This window comes from Macaca mulatta, chromosome 8 (genome assembly GCF_049350105.2).
Source record: "Macaca mulatta isolate MMU2019108-1 chromosome 8, T2T-MMU8v2.0, whole genome shotgun sequence".
In the NCBI taxonomy this organism is placed as follows: Eukaryota; Metazoa; Chordata; class Mammalia; order Primates; family Cercopithecidae; genus Macaca; species Macaca mulatta.
The window spans coordinates 40,220,537-40,236,367 of record NC_133413.1 but is presented as its reverse complement, the minus strand read 5'-3'; the positions used below and the strand labels follow the sequence as shown (position 1 = coordinate 40,236,367).

The 15,831-nt window shown below is 40.3% G+C and overlaps 2 protein-coding genes across 12 annotated transcripts in view; one reads left to right on the top strand and one right to left on the bottom strand.

Annotated features, from left to right (window-relative positions):
* NSD3 (nuclear receptor binding SET domain protein 3) overlaps positions 1-15,831 on the top strand; it is a 111,670-nt gene that overhangs the window by 88,562 nt on the left and 7,277 nt on the right. For 2 of the 7 annotated variants that reach the window (XM_077943439.1, XM_015145181.3), the window contains 5 exons: positions 596-752; positions 5,365-5,567; positions 6,539-6,651; positions 7,290-7,559; positions 14,370-14,453. In XM_077943439.1, the coding sequence (XP_077799565.1) occupies positions 596-752; positions 5,365-5,567; positions 6,539-6,651; positions 7,290-7,559; positions 14,370-14,453 (827 nt within the window). Of the gene's footprint in view, positions 1-568; positions 753-5,364; positions 5,568-6,538; positions 6,652-7,289; positions 7,560-14,369; positions 14,487-15,831 lie in introns of all 7 variants that reach the window. The other 5 variants (XM_015145182.3, XM_015145180.3, XM_015145177.3 and 2 more) reach the window with 3 other exon arrangements.
* The window catches only part of DDHD2 (DDHD domain containing 2), a 52,334-nt gene continuing 49,514 nt past the window's right edge, over positions 13,012-15,831 (bottom strand). For 3 of the 5 annotated variants that reach the window (XR_013397242.1, XM_077943445.1, XM_077943451.1), the window contains one exon: positions 13,012-15,176. The gene's annotated coding sequence lies outside the window, so the exon portion shown is untranslated. The remainder of the gene's footprint in view (positions 15,177-15,831) is intronic. The other 2 variants (XM_077943446.1, XM_077943450.1) reach the window with 1 other exon arrangement.

Below are 15,831 nucleotides of genomic sequence, written 5' to 3'. Positions count from 1 at the left end.
CTGTATATCTTCACCAAAAGGTAATGATAACATAATCACCAATTTGAGATTCTGTGTTCCTTTTGCTTTTTGTATTCTTTATGGAAAGAAAAAAGTACTGATCAACCTATTGGCTATTTTTTTCTTGCTAATTATATTGTAAAGGAATTTAGTTAACCATGGCACTGGATTAAAATACAACAATGACTTGCTTTCTTTTTTATCTCTGAAGGAGAAAAGAAAGTTGCTACTTACATGTTTGAAAAACCTCTCAAATCTACTCAGTCAAAAGATTTTATGCTTCAATTTGGTCATATGTTAAGAGTTTAGCTTCTAAACTGATACCTCAGTAGCCCATAGTTTAAAGGAGTAAAGAGTACATGGATGCTTTTGGTACTACTCAGAAGCTCTGAGTTTCTGGCCACTGAAACCCTGAAAAGTAGCTAAATACATTCATTTGCTATTTTAATCCATCACTGTAGATATGACTCAGTCCCTTTGTTATTTTCCCCCAATTTGGATCAGATTTAATGTGCTGAAAAGATAACTTTCTCCTTTTTCTTTCTTTTTCTCTCTCCTCTTTTCTCAGTTATTAAGACTGTTTATTTGTTTCAAGGTGGAAGATTGCTCTGCTGTGAATCGTGCCCAGCTTCCTTCCACCCGGAATGCCTGAGCATAGAAATGCCAGAAGGCTGCTGGAATTGTAATGACTGTAAAGCTGGCAAGAAACTACATTACAAGCAGATTGTTTGGGTCAAATTGGGAAATTACAGGCAAGTTTTTCCAAGAACAAAGAGGAAGTATTCAGTCATTGTGCAGACCAGTTTCATACTCTGGATGCAGAGGGACTTGGAGATAGATAGGTAGACAGCATGGACCTACTTCCTTAAAAAAAAAAAAGAAAAGAAAAGAACCATGTTTTGAGGCTGGATTCTTAAGGGGTTGGGAAGGTTATGTTCCTAATTCATTATTGAATTTCTTTTTCTTTTTCTTTTTCTTTGGGATTGGTTGGTTGGTTGGTTGTGAGACAAGGTTTAGCTTATCACCAAGGCTGGAGTGCAGTGGTGTGATCTCGGCTCACTGCACCTGCTGGCTCAAGCCATCCTCCCACCTCAGCCCCCAAGTAGCTGGGATTACAGGTGCACACCACCACCCTGGCTAGTTTTTTGTATTTTTAGTAGAGATGATGTTTTGCCATGTTGCCCAGGCTAGTCTCGAACTCATGAGTCAAGCAGTCTGCCCACCTCAGCCTCCCAAAGTGCTGGGATTATAGGCATGAGCCACCATGCCCACCAATTTTTAAGTCCTGAAAGTTGTTTTATACTAATGGGCTATGTAACTACTAGATTTTGGAATAAAAGGTCTTATGTGGACAGTGGAGATGATTTTTTTTTAACTTTTAAATTATTATTATTATTATTATTATTTTTTGAGACGGAGTCTCACACTGTTGCCCAGGCTGGAGTACAGTGGCGCGATCTCGGCTCACTGCAAGCTCCGCCTCCCGGGTTCACACCATTCTCCTGCCTCAGCCTCCTGAGTAGCTGGGACTACAGGCACCCGCCACCACGCCTGGCTAATTTTTTGTATTTTTAGTAGAGATGGGGTTTCACCGTGTTAGTCAGGATGGTCTCAATCTCCCGACCTCGTGATCCACCCGCCTCGGCCTCCCAAAGTGCTGGGATTACAGGTGTGAGCCACCACGCCCAGCCTTAAAATTTTTTTTAATTTAAATTGAATAAATATAGTGAGATATGGAGTCTCACTATATTGCCTAGGCTGGTCTCAAACTCCTGGGCTCAAGCGATCTTCCTGTCTCAGCCTCCCAAAGTGCTAGGATTATAGGAATGAGCCACTACACTTAGCCAGATTTGATATTTTCTTTGTGTCTTAATTAGATACATGTTGGTTTCTGATTTCTAATAAAATCAAGTTTATATTCTGGTCAAAATAGCTCTTTGCCCCTGAATCTCATCCATTTTAGCCCTAAACCATGTGTAAAGAGAAAACTTTATAGAATTTAAGGAGAGATTATTCCATTAAGAGGCTTTAGTCTTAAGGGAATGAAGCAGGAAGTATGTGAGTACCATTATTTTAATAACACTTTCTCCTTTAAGGCTTTCAACGAGCCTTCGCTGAACAGATATAGTGATACAGTTTTAAAGCTTGGCCAGGTACAGTGATTCATGCCTGTAATCCTAGCACTATAGGAGGTTGGGGCAGGTGGATTGCTTGAGCTGAGGAGTTCAAGACCAGCATGGGCAATGTGACAAAACCCTCTCTCTACAAAATATATATACAAATTAGCTGGGCATAGTGGCGTGCCAGGTATGGTAGCATCATAGCTACTCGGGCGACTGATTCTGGAGGATTGCTGGAGCCCAGGAGGTTGAGGCTGCAGTGAGCCATGATTGTGCTACTGCACTCCAGGCTGGGCAACAGAGCAAGACCCTGTCTCCAAAAAAAAAAAAAAAAAAAAAAACCCTAAAAAACTCTACATTTTGAGGCAATTTATCATTTTACTAAGAAAATAGATACTATTCAAGATAGCACAATAGAGTTCTGCTTTTCAGTTAGAATCCTAGATAAAATATATTTCCTTTTTTTTTTTTTTTTTTTTTTGAGATGGAGTCTCAGTGTCACCCAGGCTGGAATGTAGTGATGTGATCTCTGCTCACTGTAACCCCCACTTCCTGGGTTCAAGCGATTCTCCTGCTTCAGCCTCCCAAGTAGCTGGGATTACAGGCGCCTGACACCACGCCTGGCTAAGTTTTGTAATTTTAGTACAGACAGGATTTCACTATGTTGGCCAGGCTGGTCTTGAACTCCTGACCTCAGCTGATCTGCCCGCCTCAACCTCCCAAAGTGCTGGGATTACAGGTGTGAGCCACCATGTCCGACTGTAAAATATATTTCTAGAAAATTTCAAACATACTGTAATTTTTTTAGCAAGAGCTATGTTTGTTCTCTCTCTCTCTCTCTCTTTTTTTATTAATTTTTTTGAGACAGTCTTGCTCTGTCGCCAGGCTGGAGTGCATGGTGTGATCTTGGCTCACTGCAGCCTCCGCCTCCTGGATTCAAGCGATTGTCCTGCCTCAGCCTCCTGAGTAGCTGGGACTATAGGCGCGCACCACCACACCCAGCTAATTTTTGTATTTTTAGTAGAGATGGGGCTTCACCATGTTGGCCAGGATGGTCTCAATCTCTTGACCTCGTGATCTGCCCGCCTCAGCCTCCCAAGGTGCTGGGATTATGGGTGTGAGCCACTGCGCCCAGTCTGTTCTCTCTCTTTTACATATGTTACACGTTTAACCATTTAAATTTTAGAACTTCATTTTTAGCTGAGATCTGGGGTATTGAGATCAAACCTCCCCCTGCTTCTTTTTCTTTCTTTTTTTTTTTTTTTTTTTTTGAGACGAAGTCTTGCTCTGTCCCAGGCTGGAACGCAGTGGTACAATCTTGGCTCACTGCAGCCTCTGCCTCCCGGATTCAAGCGGTTCTCCTGCCTCAGCCTCCCGAGTAGCTGGGATTACAGATGCATGCCATGACGCCTGGCTAATCTTTGTGTTTTTATTAGAGATGAGGTTTCACCATGTTGGGCAGGCTGGTCTTGAACTCCTGACTTCAAGTGATCTGCCTGCCACAACCTCCCCAAGTGCTGGGATTAGAGGCTTGAGCCACCCCACCCGGCCGATACAATGTGTTTTTAATACCTGGAAAGAAACACATCTAATGTTAATAGTGTCAAGGATGAGATTATAAGAAGAGGCATTTTCACTTTTCTGTTATACATTTCTGCATTGTTTTAATTTTTAAAAGAAGTGCATACTGCTTTCATAATTGAAAAATATGTATCTTTCTGGTGTGGAGAAGGGTGCACAGTTTGAAAATTAATATATTTAAGACATTTCTAGATAAGAAATACCTAAAACAATGTAAGAAGCCTTCAGATCTTCAAATAAACTTCAGTTTTTTTAAAGTTATGAATATGAAAATGTCTTTGACTTATTTTAATACTTGTTTTAATTACATTACATTTTAAAGAACCCAAAACAGTGCTCCAATTAAGTTCACAGTCCAATGAGATTTTGTATCTAGGTCAGATTCTTCTTGTATGTTTTGGAAAGACTTCCATCCATGAACTAATTCTTAATGTATTTCTTTCCAATCAGGCCCAGTGGGGCTGCATGAAGCTGTTTATTTTCAATAACTAGTTACTCCAATGTATTGCTTCTTGGGGGAAAATATGAGGACCTGGAACAAACCCAGGCAGAACGTGTGCCTCTTCCTAACTGACGTTAGTGAAGGCAGTAACTGTATACATATTTACCTTAAAGTTGTTTAGAAATAAATAGAGCCTGCTTTGAGAACGAACCAAATATCTATCACAGAAAATAGTGGTTTTTGTTTTGTTTACAATATGAGCATGGATTCTTACCCATGTTTTTAATTCTTAGACGAACAGCAAAGTACCTTTCAGGTGACACTTTATCATCAAGTTCTGCAATATAAAATCGGGGAGTGCAATCATGTCATCATTTATCTTCTCAGTAATACAGTTATGTGTTAAAAAATTGTTTTATTAGGCATATGTAAAATAAGAGATTGAAAAAATTTACGTCTATGTATATTTACTACAAAAGCCTGTGAGGTTGGTCTCATTTTCTGACTGTTAGCTTCATCATTTAATTCTTAATTTGTCTGCTTGCTAGAAACTGTCAGATTTTCTCACAGATGGTTTCATTTAGTGACTGCTGTAGTATTCAATTATCATAGCCTGAAACAGTTATATTTTCATTCTGTCCTCTATTCCATGTTTATTATGATCTAAGATGAATTAGATTCTGAAATACAAAGTGATATAAAACCTAGTACATTTGACCAAGAGGTGTTTGCCCAGGTTGACTACAGACTAAATGCTGATTTGAATGGGAGTGGTCATTCTTTATTACAGCATCAGTTTATTCTCAAAATGATTCCATTGACTACTAGAAATAAACTGTTATACCTTGAAAGATAATCTCAGTATTAAGTTTGGGGAGAAACATGACTTGTAGGATTGAAATTAGGTTTAGAATGTCATTGGGTAGTAGATTCAGTATTATGATATTTTAGAACATATTTTCATGATATGTATTTTATAAATATGAAATATTTTTTCAAAGAAAGTACATCAGGTGATTAGAGCCTAATTTGTTTAGTCTGTGTTCACTATTTCATTAATTACTTAATTTTTTAAATGATGTGCGGTATTTTATGTTCTTAGAATCTGAATGAAAATTGCAAAATACAAAACTTTTTTTCCCTTCTGCCAACCTTGTAAATAATGGTTTTTTGTTTTGTTTTGTTTTTGCCTTCTTGATCTAAAATTGCTTTCGTTTTCAGATGGTGGCCAGCAGAGATCTGCAACCCCAGGTCTGTGCCACTGAACATCCAGGGCCTTAAACATGACTTGGGGGACTTCCCTGTGTTCTTCTTTGGTTCTCATGACTACTACTGGGTACACCAGGGCAGAGTGTTCCCTTATGTTGAAGGAGACAAAAGCTTTGCTGAGGGGCAGACTAGTATTAACAAGACCTTCAAAAAAGGTAAGCTGGATGATGTTTACAATGACTCAAAACTACAACTCCGGTGTCGGTTTCTCAACATCTCCTCACCTCCCTAATATTTCTGATATTAGAGAATTTTCACTAGGCATTATGATCCTGTGTCCATAAGCTTCCAGTCACATTAGAACCAGGTTTGGAATACATTTCAATATTGTAGACTGTGCTGTGTATTTGAAAGGAATTTCTTCAGTGATCTTTCTATAAACACAGATTATTCTAGGAATAGTCTTTGTTTTTTTGTTTGTTTTTTTTTTAGACAGGGTCTCACTCTGTTGCCCAGGCTGGAATGCAGTGGCATGATCACAGCTCACTGTAGCCCTCAACTCCAGGGCTCAAGCTATCCTCTTGCCTCAGCCTCCCGAGTAGCTGGGGCTACAGGTGTCTGCCATCATGCCCAGCTAATTTTTGCATTTTTTATAGCGATGGGGTTTCACCATGTTGCCCGGGCTGGTCTTGAACTCCTGGGTTCAAGCAATCTGCCCGCCTCAGCCTTCCAAAGTGCTGGGATTATAGCTCTAAGCCACCAACCCCAGCCTGAGAATAGTCTTTTTAATCAAGTGAAGTTCTTTTGCAACAGAAAAATAGTAAAGACTTCCCATGAAAAGCCTTACAGTTGCTTTTGCAGTGTTTGGCTTTCTGGTAAGGGTAAAATGAATTTAAATCTAGTATAAGGCAAAAAGCTGCTGTTAGGGTCACTTGGAGACCTCTGATCATTGAAGTAGAGCCTCTTCCCTGAGGCAACAGCATGCACAGAGCATAGTGTTCAATGAGTTATATCCTATTTCATTGTTACCCCATCCTGGTGGTAAACAGTAACTTCCAGAAAATAATTTTAAAAAGAAAAATCTCAGGCCAGATGCAAAGCATTGGGAAGGCAGTGTAAAACTACTCTCCCATCAATTTTCCTTTGGTTTTTGGTATTTACATACTTTGTATCGTCTTATTGGCAGCACTGGAAGAAGCTGCAAAACGTTTCCAGGAATTGAAAGCACAAAGAGAGAGTAAAGAAGCCCTAGAGATTGAAAAAAACTCAAGAAAACCCCCTCCCTACAAACACATCAAAGTAAGTCTTTATCTCTGGCCTGGGATTGCCAAATAAAATAAGAAGCAAAGTAAGTCTTTACTATGAAAGCATTGGTATTTAATAGATGAGATGAAATGCATTACTCTCTAGTAGTTAAAGACCCTTTTTGACTTGTGCAAACTTTTGCTAATTATCACAGTCTTCTGTAAAACAGAGCTGCTGGAAGCATCAAATGGGAGACGTAGCTATTGTGCTGTGAAAATTAGGCCTTTGATAAGTCCTCTCATACCTAGTAGCAACATGTCTTATGTGAAATGCTGTTCTCGTTCTACCAGGTTATCCTGCCACCAAATGAGAATATAGGTGTTTACTCCCTTTATTTTAGAGAACCCCCAAACAAGCATATTTTCTCTTGTTTTCAGTTATGAAATTTCCATCTAGTGAAAGTAGAAATACCAAGGATAAATAAGTGAAAATTCACATGAGGCTTTGATATTTTTTGTCAACTAAATGACAAAAGAGATGGTTATTAATTTCAGCTTACTCATCAGGAAAGATAAAGAACCTTTCTTGGAGTAGCACCACGAGGCAGTAGCATGGATATTTTAGATGTTCCTGTTCACATTGCCAGATGACTTACCTGCTGCCTCCCTCTTGCTTGTTATTTTGTGTTCTAGGCTAACAAAGTAATAGGAAAGGTGCAGATCCAGGTTGCTGACCTGTCAGAGATTCCCCGCTGTAACTGCAAGCCAGCTGATGAAAACCCTTGTGGCTTGGAATCAGAGTGCCTGAACAGAATGTTGCAGTACGAATGCCACCCACAGGTGTGCCCAGCTGGAGATCGTTGTCAGAACCAGTGCTTCACAAAGAGACTGTACCCTGATGCAGAGATCATCAAAACAGAGCGGAGAGGCTGGGGCCTCAGGACCAAAAGGAGCATTAAGAAGGTAGCATGGGATGGTGGTGGGGGGTGGAAGAGATCAGAACCTGGGCTTTTTAGGAATGCTTCAATAGGGAATAGTTCTAGGGATAAAATAAACAGGGATTTATGGTAACATTTTAAAACTTCCTATGTTGAGAGTTTGGTACTTCTTGAGCAAAGAAGAGTAGTAGGAAGAAGGTGGTGATAAAATGTACTTAAACTTTGAGTGTCCAGTGGCTAGTCATAAAAAGGAGAGAGGGGACACTGGTAATTTCTATGTGAAATAGTTTTTACTTGTTTTTTTATTATTTTACTTTTATTTTCTTTTAAAGACAGGGTCCCCATTCTGTTACCCATGCTGGAGTACAGTGGCATGTTCATAGTTCACTCAAGCCTTGAACTCCTGGGCTCAAAAGATCCTCCCACTTCAGTCTTCCAAGTAGCTGGGTAGGGTCTCACTACATTGCTCAGGCTGGTCTCAAACTCCTGGACTCAAGTGATTCTCCTGTCTTGGCCCCCCCAAAGTGCTGGGATTGTAAGCATGAGCCATTGTGTCCAACCTAAAATTACTCTTGACATTTTTCTACCTTTTAAAAAAAATTAGCTAGGCGCAGTGGCTTACGCCTGTAATCCCAGCACTTTGGGAGGCCAAGGAGGGCGGATCACGAGGTCAGGATATTGAGACCATCCTGGCTAACACGGTGAAACCCCATCTCTACTAAAAATACAAAACATTAGCCAGGCGTGGTGGCGGGTGCCTGTAGTCCCAGCTACTCAGGAGGCTGAGGCAGGAGAATGGCGTGAACCCGGGAGGTAGAGCTTGCAGTGAGTTGAGATTGCGCCACTGCACTCCAGCCTGGGCAACAGAGTGAGACTCCATCTCAAAAAAAAAAAAAAAAAAAAAAAAAATCAGGTTTGTAATTTAAAAATACCATCTAATATAGTAAAGAAAAGTCATACAATACGATCAATACAATACAAAAAAGATAGCAGAGTGAAATTCTTCCTTCATCCCTTCACTTCTTCATCTCATCAGAGATAACCGTTGTTAATAGTTTGATAGGTAGCCTTTTATAACTTTTTCTATATGGTTATAAACATACATAAAAATATATGGGTTTTTTAAGGATTTTCTAAACATAAATATCTGACATTTTCTTCCCATTCACACACTATATTATAAATACATTTGTGGCAGTACATATAGATTTTACTTCATTCTTTTTAACAGTCTCCTTTTAGTCATAGTAAAATGTACCATATTTATTTAACCTATTTCCCAGTAAGTAAATAATTAATTTAACCTATTCCCAATAAATAAATAGATAAATATTTTTAAATTCCATAATGAATGTTCTTGGTCATCCACCTTTCTGCACCTATTTCTGTAGGTCAGATTGCTTGAAGTGAAATTCAGTTATTCGGGACAAGTGTATTAAGCTGCTTCCTATGTGGTAGGTACTATTCTCGGCACTTGGAAAACAATAGTGAACAAGACACATGAAACCCTTACCTTAGTGGATCTGCTTGAGGAGACAGATAATAAACATGTCGAGTGCCACTAACTGCTGTGAATAAAAATAAAGCTGGAAAAGGGGCTAGCTGGTGACAGGGATTGCCCTTTTCAATTGACTGGCTCAGGAGGGCCTGAGGAGGCGCCGTTTGCCCTGTGTGTAGTAGAAAGCCATGCAGGTGTGTGCAGGAGAAGAGCACATCAGACTGGAGGCAGGCAGCTGTAAAGGCTGCAGTGTGCTCCAGGAACAGCAAGGAAGTTCTGGGCCTGGGGAGGAGCCACAGGAGAGGAGGGAGAGGAGCTGCAGTGAGAAGGGCCGCCACCAGCTAGATAGGATGGGGCCTTACTGGCCATATTGGCCATGGGATGGGGAACATCTGGAGGATTTTACTAGGGAGTGACTTGATCTGATTTGATGTATTAGTTTTCTATTGCCACATACAAATGTTACCACAAAGTTAGCAAATTAAGACAGAACACGCATTTTATTATCTCACAGTTAATATGGGTCAGGAGTCCAGGCAATCCTTAGCTGGGTCCTCTACTGAGGGCCTCACCAGGCAGCAGTCAAGGTGCCAACTGGGGCTGGGTTCTCCTCTGTGGCTTGACTAGGGAAGGATCTGCTTCCCTGTTTGCATGGTTGTTGGCAGAACTCCGTTTGGCAGAACTCCGTTCTCTAGCTGTAGGGGTGAGAGACTCCGGTTGTTTTTGTTTTTGTGGGGGGTGTGTGTGTGTGTTTGTTTGTTTTGCCGTTGGCCAGGAGCTGCTTTCAGCTTCTAGAGGCTGCCCACAGTTCCTTGCCACATGGGATTCCCAGCATGGCCACTTGCTTCCTTACAGCCAGCGGGGGTGAGAGACACTACACGAAGATGGACACTAAAGTCTTATGTCATAAACTCACAGAATCACCTGTCGCCCATGCCATATTCTGTTGGTTAGAAGCTAATCACAGGTCCTGCTCACACGCAACAAGGGGAGGAGGCGACACAATGGCATGAACACCAGCAGGCAGGCATCACAGGGGCCACCTTGAGAGTCTGTCTGCCACACTTGGGTTTCGAAAGGATAACTGTGGCTGTGGTATGGAGAACATATGATAAGAAGGAAAGAGCGATCAAGGGAGACCATTAGAGTCGCCCAGGAGAAAGACCATGGTGATGTGGAACCACTGGGGTTGTAGTTGAGCCAGGAGAGAAGTGGTTGGATTTCTGACATTTTAAAGGTAGAGCCAACAGGATTTGCTGATGTATTGGATATGTGGACTGGGCTGCTTGGTCCAAGGCCAACCACATCTAAAATGTCATCATATAATGCAAAATGTTTTATATTACTTTAGTGCCATGTATATCATATATACACATTTTTGCCTATGATTTCATGGGAGTTTATGGGGCCATCCTGAAATCCATCCACTTTAATATTGTGTTAACACCTTTTAATAGTAGTTGCACTTATTCTGAAATGTGTTGTAAGATAACTTATTAAACAATCTTGATTTTCCTGCTCTTTAGCACTTGAGGGTTTGCTGATGTAAGACAATTGGTCTTTTACAAAATAGCTAGAAATATACAATCATTGAAAAGTGTAATCAGAAAGACATTATAGCAACATGAATAAGACAGTCGGTGTATTTACAGGAAAGAAGTCCAATATGAAACAGAATGTACACAGTCAGGTCCCCTTCTTTCTCCACAGAACAGATTCCTGAAAATGTGTGCCAAACTAGGGACTTCTTGTTATGAAGTAGTTTCTTTCTCAGAAAAAATGTTAAGGTATTAAATATTGAATTACAGCCTTTTTGCTGCAGTCTTTAAGGACAGATCTGTAGCATTTTTTAAGTTAATGAATTTGTTAACAATTTTTGTTCACAATTGAATTCACAGTTAATGGTTTTTAAGTCTAGTAAGCAACTCTTTGAGGCTAAAGATCTGTCTCTTAGAACATCTGAAATATTTCCATCTTTACAGTGGTATGAAGTTTATGAGACTTGCTGTCATATTTGATATCAGCACTTAATTTTTCTATGTTTACTCATTTTCATAGACTGATTAAAGTGTAAACCATAATAAATCATGATCAAGCTTTTAAATTCACAAAACTATTTCTTCAAATGAAGTCTTACCTTGAATCCCAATGTGTGAAAAAAGAAGTAGTAGAGCTGATTTGGTTGAAATTCTCCTCTATAGGTTTCCACTAAAGAAAATTTGCCGTAGGCCGGGCAGAGTGCCTCACACCTGTAATCCCAACACTTTGGGAGGTCGAGGCAGGTGGATCATTTGAGGTTAGGAGTTCGAGACCAGTCTGACCAACATAGTGAAACCCCATCTCTACTAAAAATATAAAATTCGCTGGGCATGGTGATGCACGCCTGTAATCCCAGCTACTTGGGAGGCTGAGGCAGGAGAATCACTTGAACCCAGGAGGTGGAGGTTGCAGTGACCTGAGATCACACCATTGCACTCCAGCCTGGGCAACAAGAATGAAACCCCATCTCCAAAAAGAAAATTTGCCCTAACATCATTAGGTATAGTAACAGTAGGTTGCAATGCAGCCAAGATGGCAGTACAATCTTCTGCTACCCTTTGATATCATATCATAGTGCAAAATGTTGTTCATCGGCTGATAACAAAGTCCAAACTGGATACAGGAAAAGCCATTTGAGGCTGACAGTGTATGTAATAGATGAATGTGCAGAACAGTCCCATGTCCTTTGTGAGAAAGGACTGGAAGGAAAAAGTAAAGGAAATTAACTGTTTATGGTGCTGCATTTACAGATCAATTTTGTTTTTATTTCCTTGAAACGGAGTCTTGCCCTGTCACCCAGGCTGGAGTGCAGTGGTGCAGTCACATCTCACTGTAGCCTTGAACTCTCGGGCTCAAGTGATCCTCCTGCCTCAGCCTCCCAAGTAGTTGGGACCACAGCCATGCACCACCACACCTCGCTGATATTTTTTATTTTTTGTAGAAATGGGGTCTCACTGTGTTGCCCAGGCTGATCTCAAACTCCTGGCTCAAGCAGTCCTCCTGCCTCAGCCTCCCAAAGTGCTAGGATTACAGGCAGGAGCCACCACACCTGGCTTGTTTTTCTTTTTCTAACTGAATTCCGTGTCATAGCTTATACAGTAGATAAAAACAGGAGAGGGAAAAAGCCAGCGGTCACCTTTGGTAGTGACTGCTCTGCAGCTGAAACATGCAGCTCCGTGAAGCAGAGCGGTGCTTCTCACTAAGCTCACTCACCACATGCCACCAAAGGAAGAGTCAGGGAGGTTAGGGCCCTTCTAGTTTAACCATTCATTTCTTTTCTCTTACTATAATCTATTTTTATCAATAGACAAAGATTAAATATTTTAAAGACCATTGGCTTATGTTCTTAATGATTTTCCACAATCAGAAAACGTGATGCAGTACTTCTCTTCAGATAGTGACTACCAACAGTTCTGTGACACCAAGAGCTATAAGAAGGGCTAGTGGAAATTTGTGGGGTGGAGGGAGGGAGGGAGAATAGGACAGAAATCTGATAAAATAAGCCAATACATTTTTGTTTTTCAAGATATTTATTTTCCTCTAAAATATATTTGTAAGACTGGTAAGTCCTTATAGAGAATGTTGACCTAGACTGAATCAGCAATGCTTTTGAGGTGAAAAGGTTAATGATTATGTAATTATAAACACAAAATGTTGAATGTATAATATTTGCTCTTATTTTAAAAGGAGCTTATCACTGTATGCCTGTTAGAACAGCTAAAATGATAAATAGTGGCAATAACAGATGCAGGCAGGACGTGGAGAAGGTGGATCTCATGAACTGCTGGTGGGAGCATATGACAGTAGACAACTCTGGACAGTAGTTTGGCAGTTTCCTTAATAAGGAAACATACACTCACCATATGGTGCAGCAGACGCACTCCTGGCCATTTATCCAGGAAGATGAAAATCTATGTCCACACAAAAACTTTCACCGGAATGTTCATAGCAGCTTTATTTGTAAAGCCAATATCTGGAAACAATTCAGATGTTCCTCTATGGGTGAATGGCTAAACAAATGGCAGAAACACTACTCAGAGATTTAAAAAGAACAACCTGTTGATATACTCAGCACCTTGGGTAGATCTCAGGGGAATCTGCCTGAGTTTTTTTCTTTAAAGCCAACCTCAAAAGGTTCTGTACTGTATCATTCAATTATAAAACATTCCTTTTTTTTGTTTTTTTTGTTTTTGTTTTTTTTGAGACAGAGTCTTACTCTGTCACCCAGGCTGGAGTGCAGTGGCACGATCTCGGCTCCCTGCAGCCTCTGCCTCCTGGGTTTCAGCAATTCTCCAGCCTCAGCTTCCTGGGTAGCTGGGACTACAGGCGCCGCCACCACGCCCGGCCAATTTTTGTGTTCTTAGTAGAGGTGGGGTTTTCACCATGTTGGCCAGGCTGGTCTCGAACTCCTGACCTCAGGTGATCCGCCCGCCTCAGCCTCCCAAAGTGCTGGGATTACAGGCATGAACCACAGCGCCCCGCCAAAACATTCTTGAAATGACAAAATTCTAGAGATAGAGAACAGATGAGTGATTGCCAGGGGTTAGGATGGGATGAGTGGAGGAAGGATGGAGGAAGGGTGTGATTATAAAGGAGTATCACAAGGAATCTCTGTGGTGAGGCACCAGCTCTGTATCTTGATTGCAATGGTGACTACGTGATCCTATGCCTGCGAAAACTGCATAGAAATATATATATAAACACAAATGCATGCATGTAAAATTGGTAAAATCTGAATAAAGTCTGGATTATACCAATGTCAGTTTTCTGGTTTTGATATTATAGTGTAGTTATGTCAGTTGTTACCATTGGGGGAAACTGAGTGAATGTTCTCAAGATTTCCCATGTACTATTTTTGCCACTTCCTCTGAGTGTCAGTAATTACTTCAAAAGAAGCTTAAAAACAAAAACAGAGCTCACTTGTTTCAGATTCCGATCTCTTCCAGGTCTTACCCCGAAACCTGCATAGCCACAAACTAGTAAAAGTCTGTTATAATATAGCTTCAAAGGCTAAAGTTAGCTTTATCCCCAGATCCCAGCGATGTACCACATGTTGTCAGTTGGACTATAAAAATAGTATTGTCAGCAAGAAAAGGCAAGCAGATTGTCACCTTCTGAGGCACTTATACCAGAAAAATAATGCCACCTGTATGCCTATGAATAAATAACCATTTCTTTCTAGGGTTGAAGTTATATTTTCAGGGTTCTCTTTAATTATTTTGGGTTATATATGCGTCATTAAGCAATGCTTTATATAATACACTGATTTTAAGTTACGTATTGCACATTTATCTCCAGGGTGAATTTGTAAATGAATACGTCGGTGAATTAATTGATGAAGAAGAATGCAGATTGCGAATCAAGCGAGCCCACGAGAACAGTGTAACTAATTTTTATATGTTAACTGTTACCAAGGTAAAATTGCTTTTTTTTTTGTAAGAAAAAGGGATTTGTTTTTGTTTTTGCTTCATAGTCTTAATTTGAACTCAGTTTCTTTTAATTTGATTTTTCTTCAGGCAGAGCATAATGATTTGCAGTAGCTAGTGTGCTGCCTACTATAATGTGCCAGTTATACCAGAGTACAAAAATGAATGATACTGAAGCTTTGCACATGTCATGTGAGACAGCACTGTGAGTGAAAATAAAACCAAGAGCAGGGTTAGCATATCTGGATTTTAGTCTGAGTTCTTTGTCAAAAAAGTCCTGGGCCTCAGTTTCTTTATTACTGAAGGAGAGAATCAACTCTGTGATTCTAAGTTATAAGCCACCGTTATTAAAGTTCTACTGTAGCCAAAACTCCAAATTGTTTTGTATATTAAAACTTTTTGGCAGGGCACAGTGGCTCACGCTTGTAATCCCAATACTTTGGGAGGCTGAGGAGGGCAGATCACATGAGCTCAGGAGTTTGAGACTGGCCTGTGCAACACAGGAAGACTCTGTCTCTACAAAAAATAAAAATAAAGTTACCCAGGTGTGGTGGCACGTGCCTGTGGTCCTAGCTCCTCAGGAGGCTGAGGCGGGAGGATTACTTGAGCCCAGGAGGTCAAGGCTTTAGTGAACTGTGATCACACCACTGCATTCCTGCTTGGGCAACAGAGCAAGACCCTGTCTCAAAAAAAAAAAAAAGAGGAAAATAATGAGTTCTGTCATAAGAAAAAATGACAGTAAAACTGCTCGTTTAATCCCTGCAGTTGTAAGACCTATTTGATACACATTACATCCATTATCTCAGTTAACTTTTTTGTCAGTTCTCTCATTTACAGAGGACAAGAAGCTGATGTCCAGCCATGATAAGTGATTTGTTGACTATTTTGTTACAGTTTTAAGAACGAAGACTAGTACCCATGTTTCCTGTGTTCTAGGCTATCATATCTCTAAAACTGAGATTCAGAGTGTCATTAAAGTAAGAAATGGAGCTTAAAAGTATTTTAACTGATATGTCATTGTTTGAAAGTTTTACAACTTTCATAAACATGTTTCATAAACATCAGTTAAAATGCCATTCTTTATGATTGCTGGGATCTGGTTCCTTCAGCCCTATCCTCCCTGCCAGTGGCCCCTCCAGCCATCGTGACAGCACTTGAGAGGCTCAGTTCTGTGGAGCTTATCCAGATTATTAGAGTTCAAATTCAGGAAACCTGAATATTCAGCTTTTTAATGTATTGTGAACTTTAAAAACAGAGCAAATAGATAAGCACTGGAGAATATATCCTACACAGTAGTCCTTCCATCAGACAGATCTCCAAGTTTTGTTTCTCTC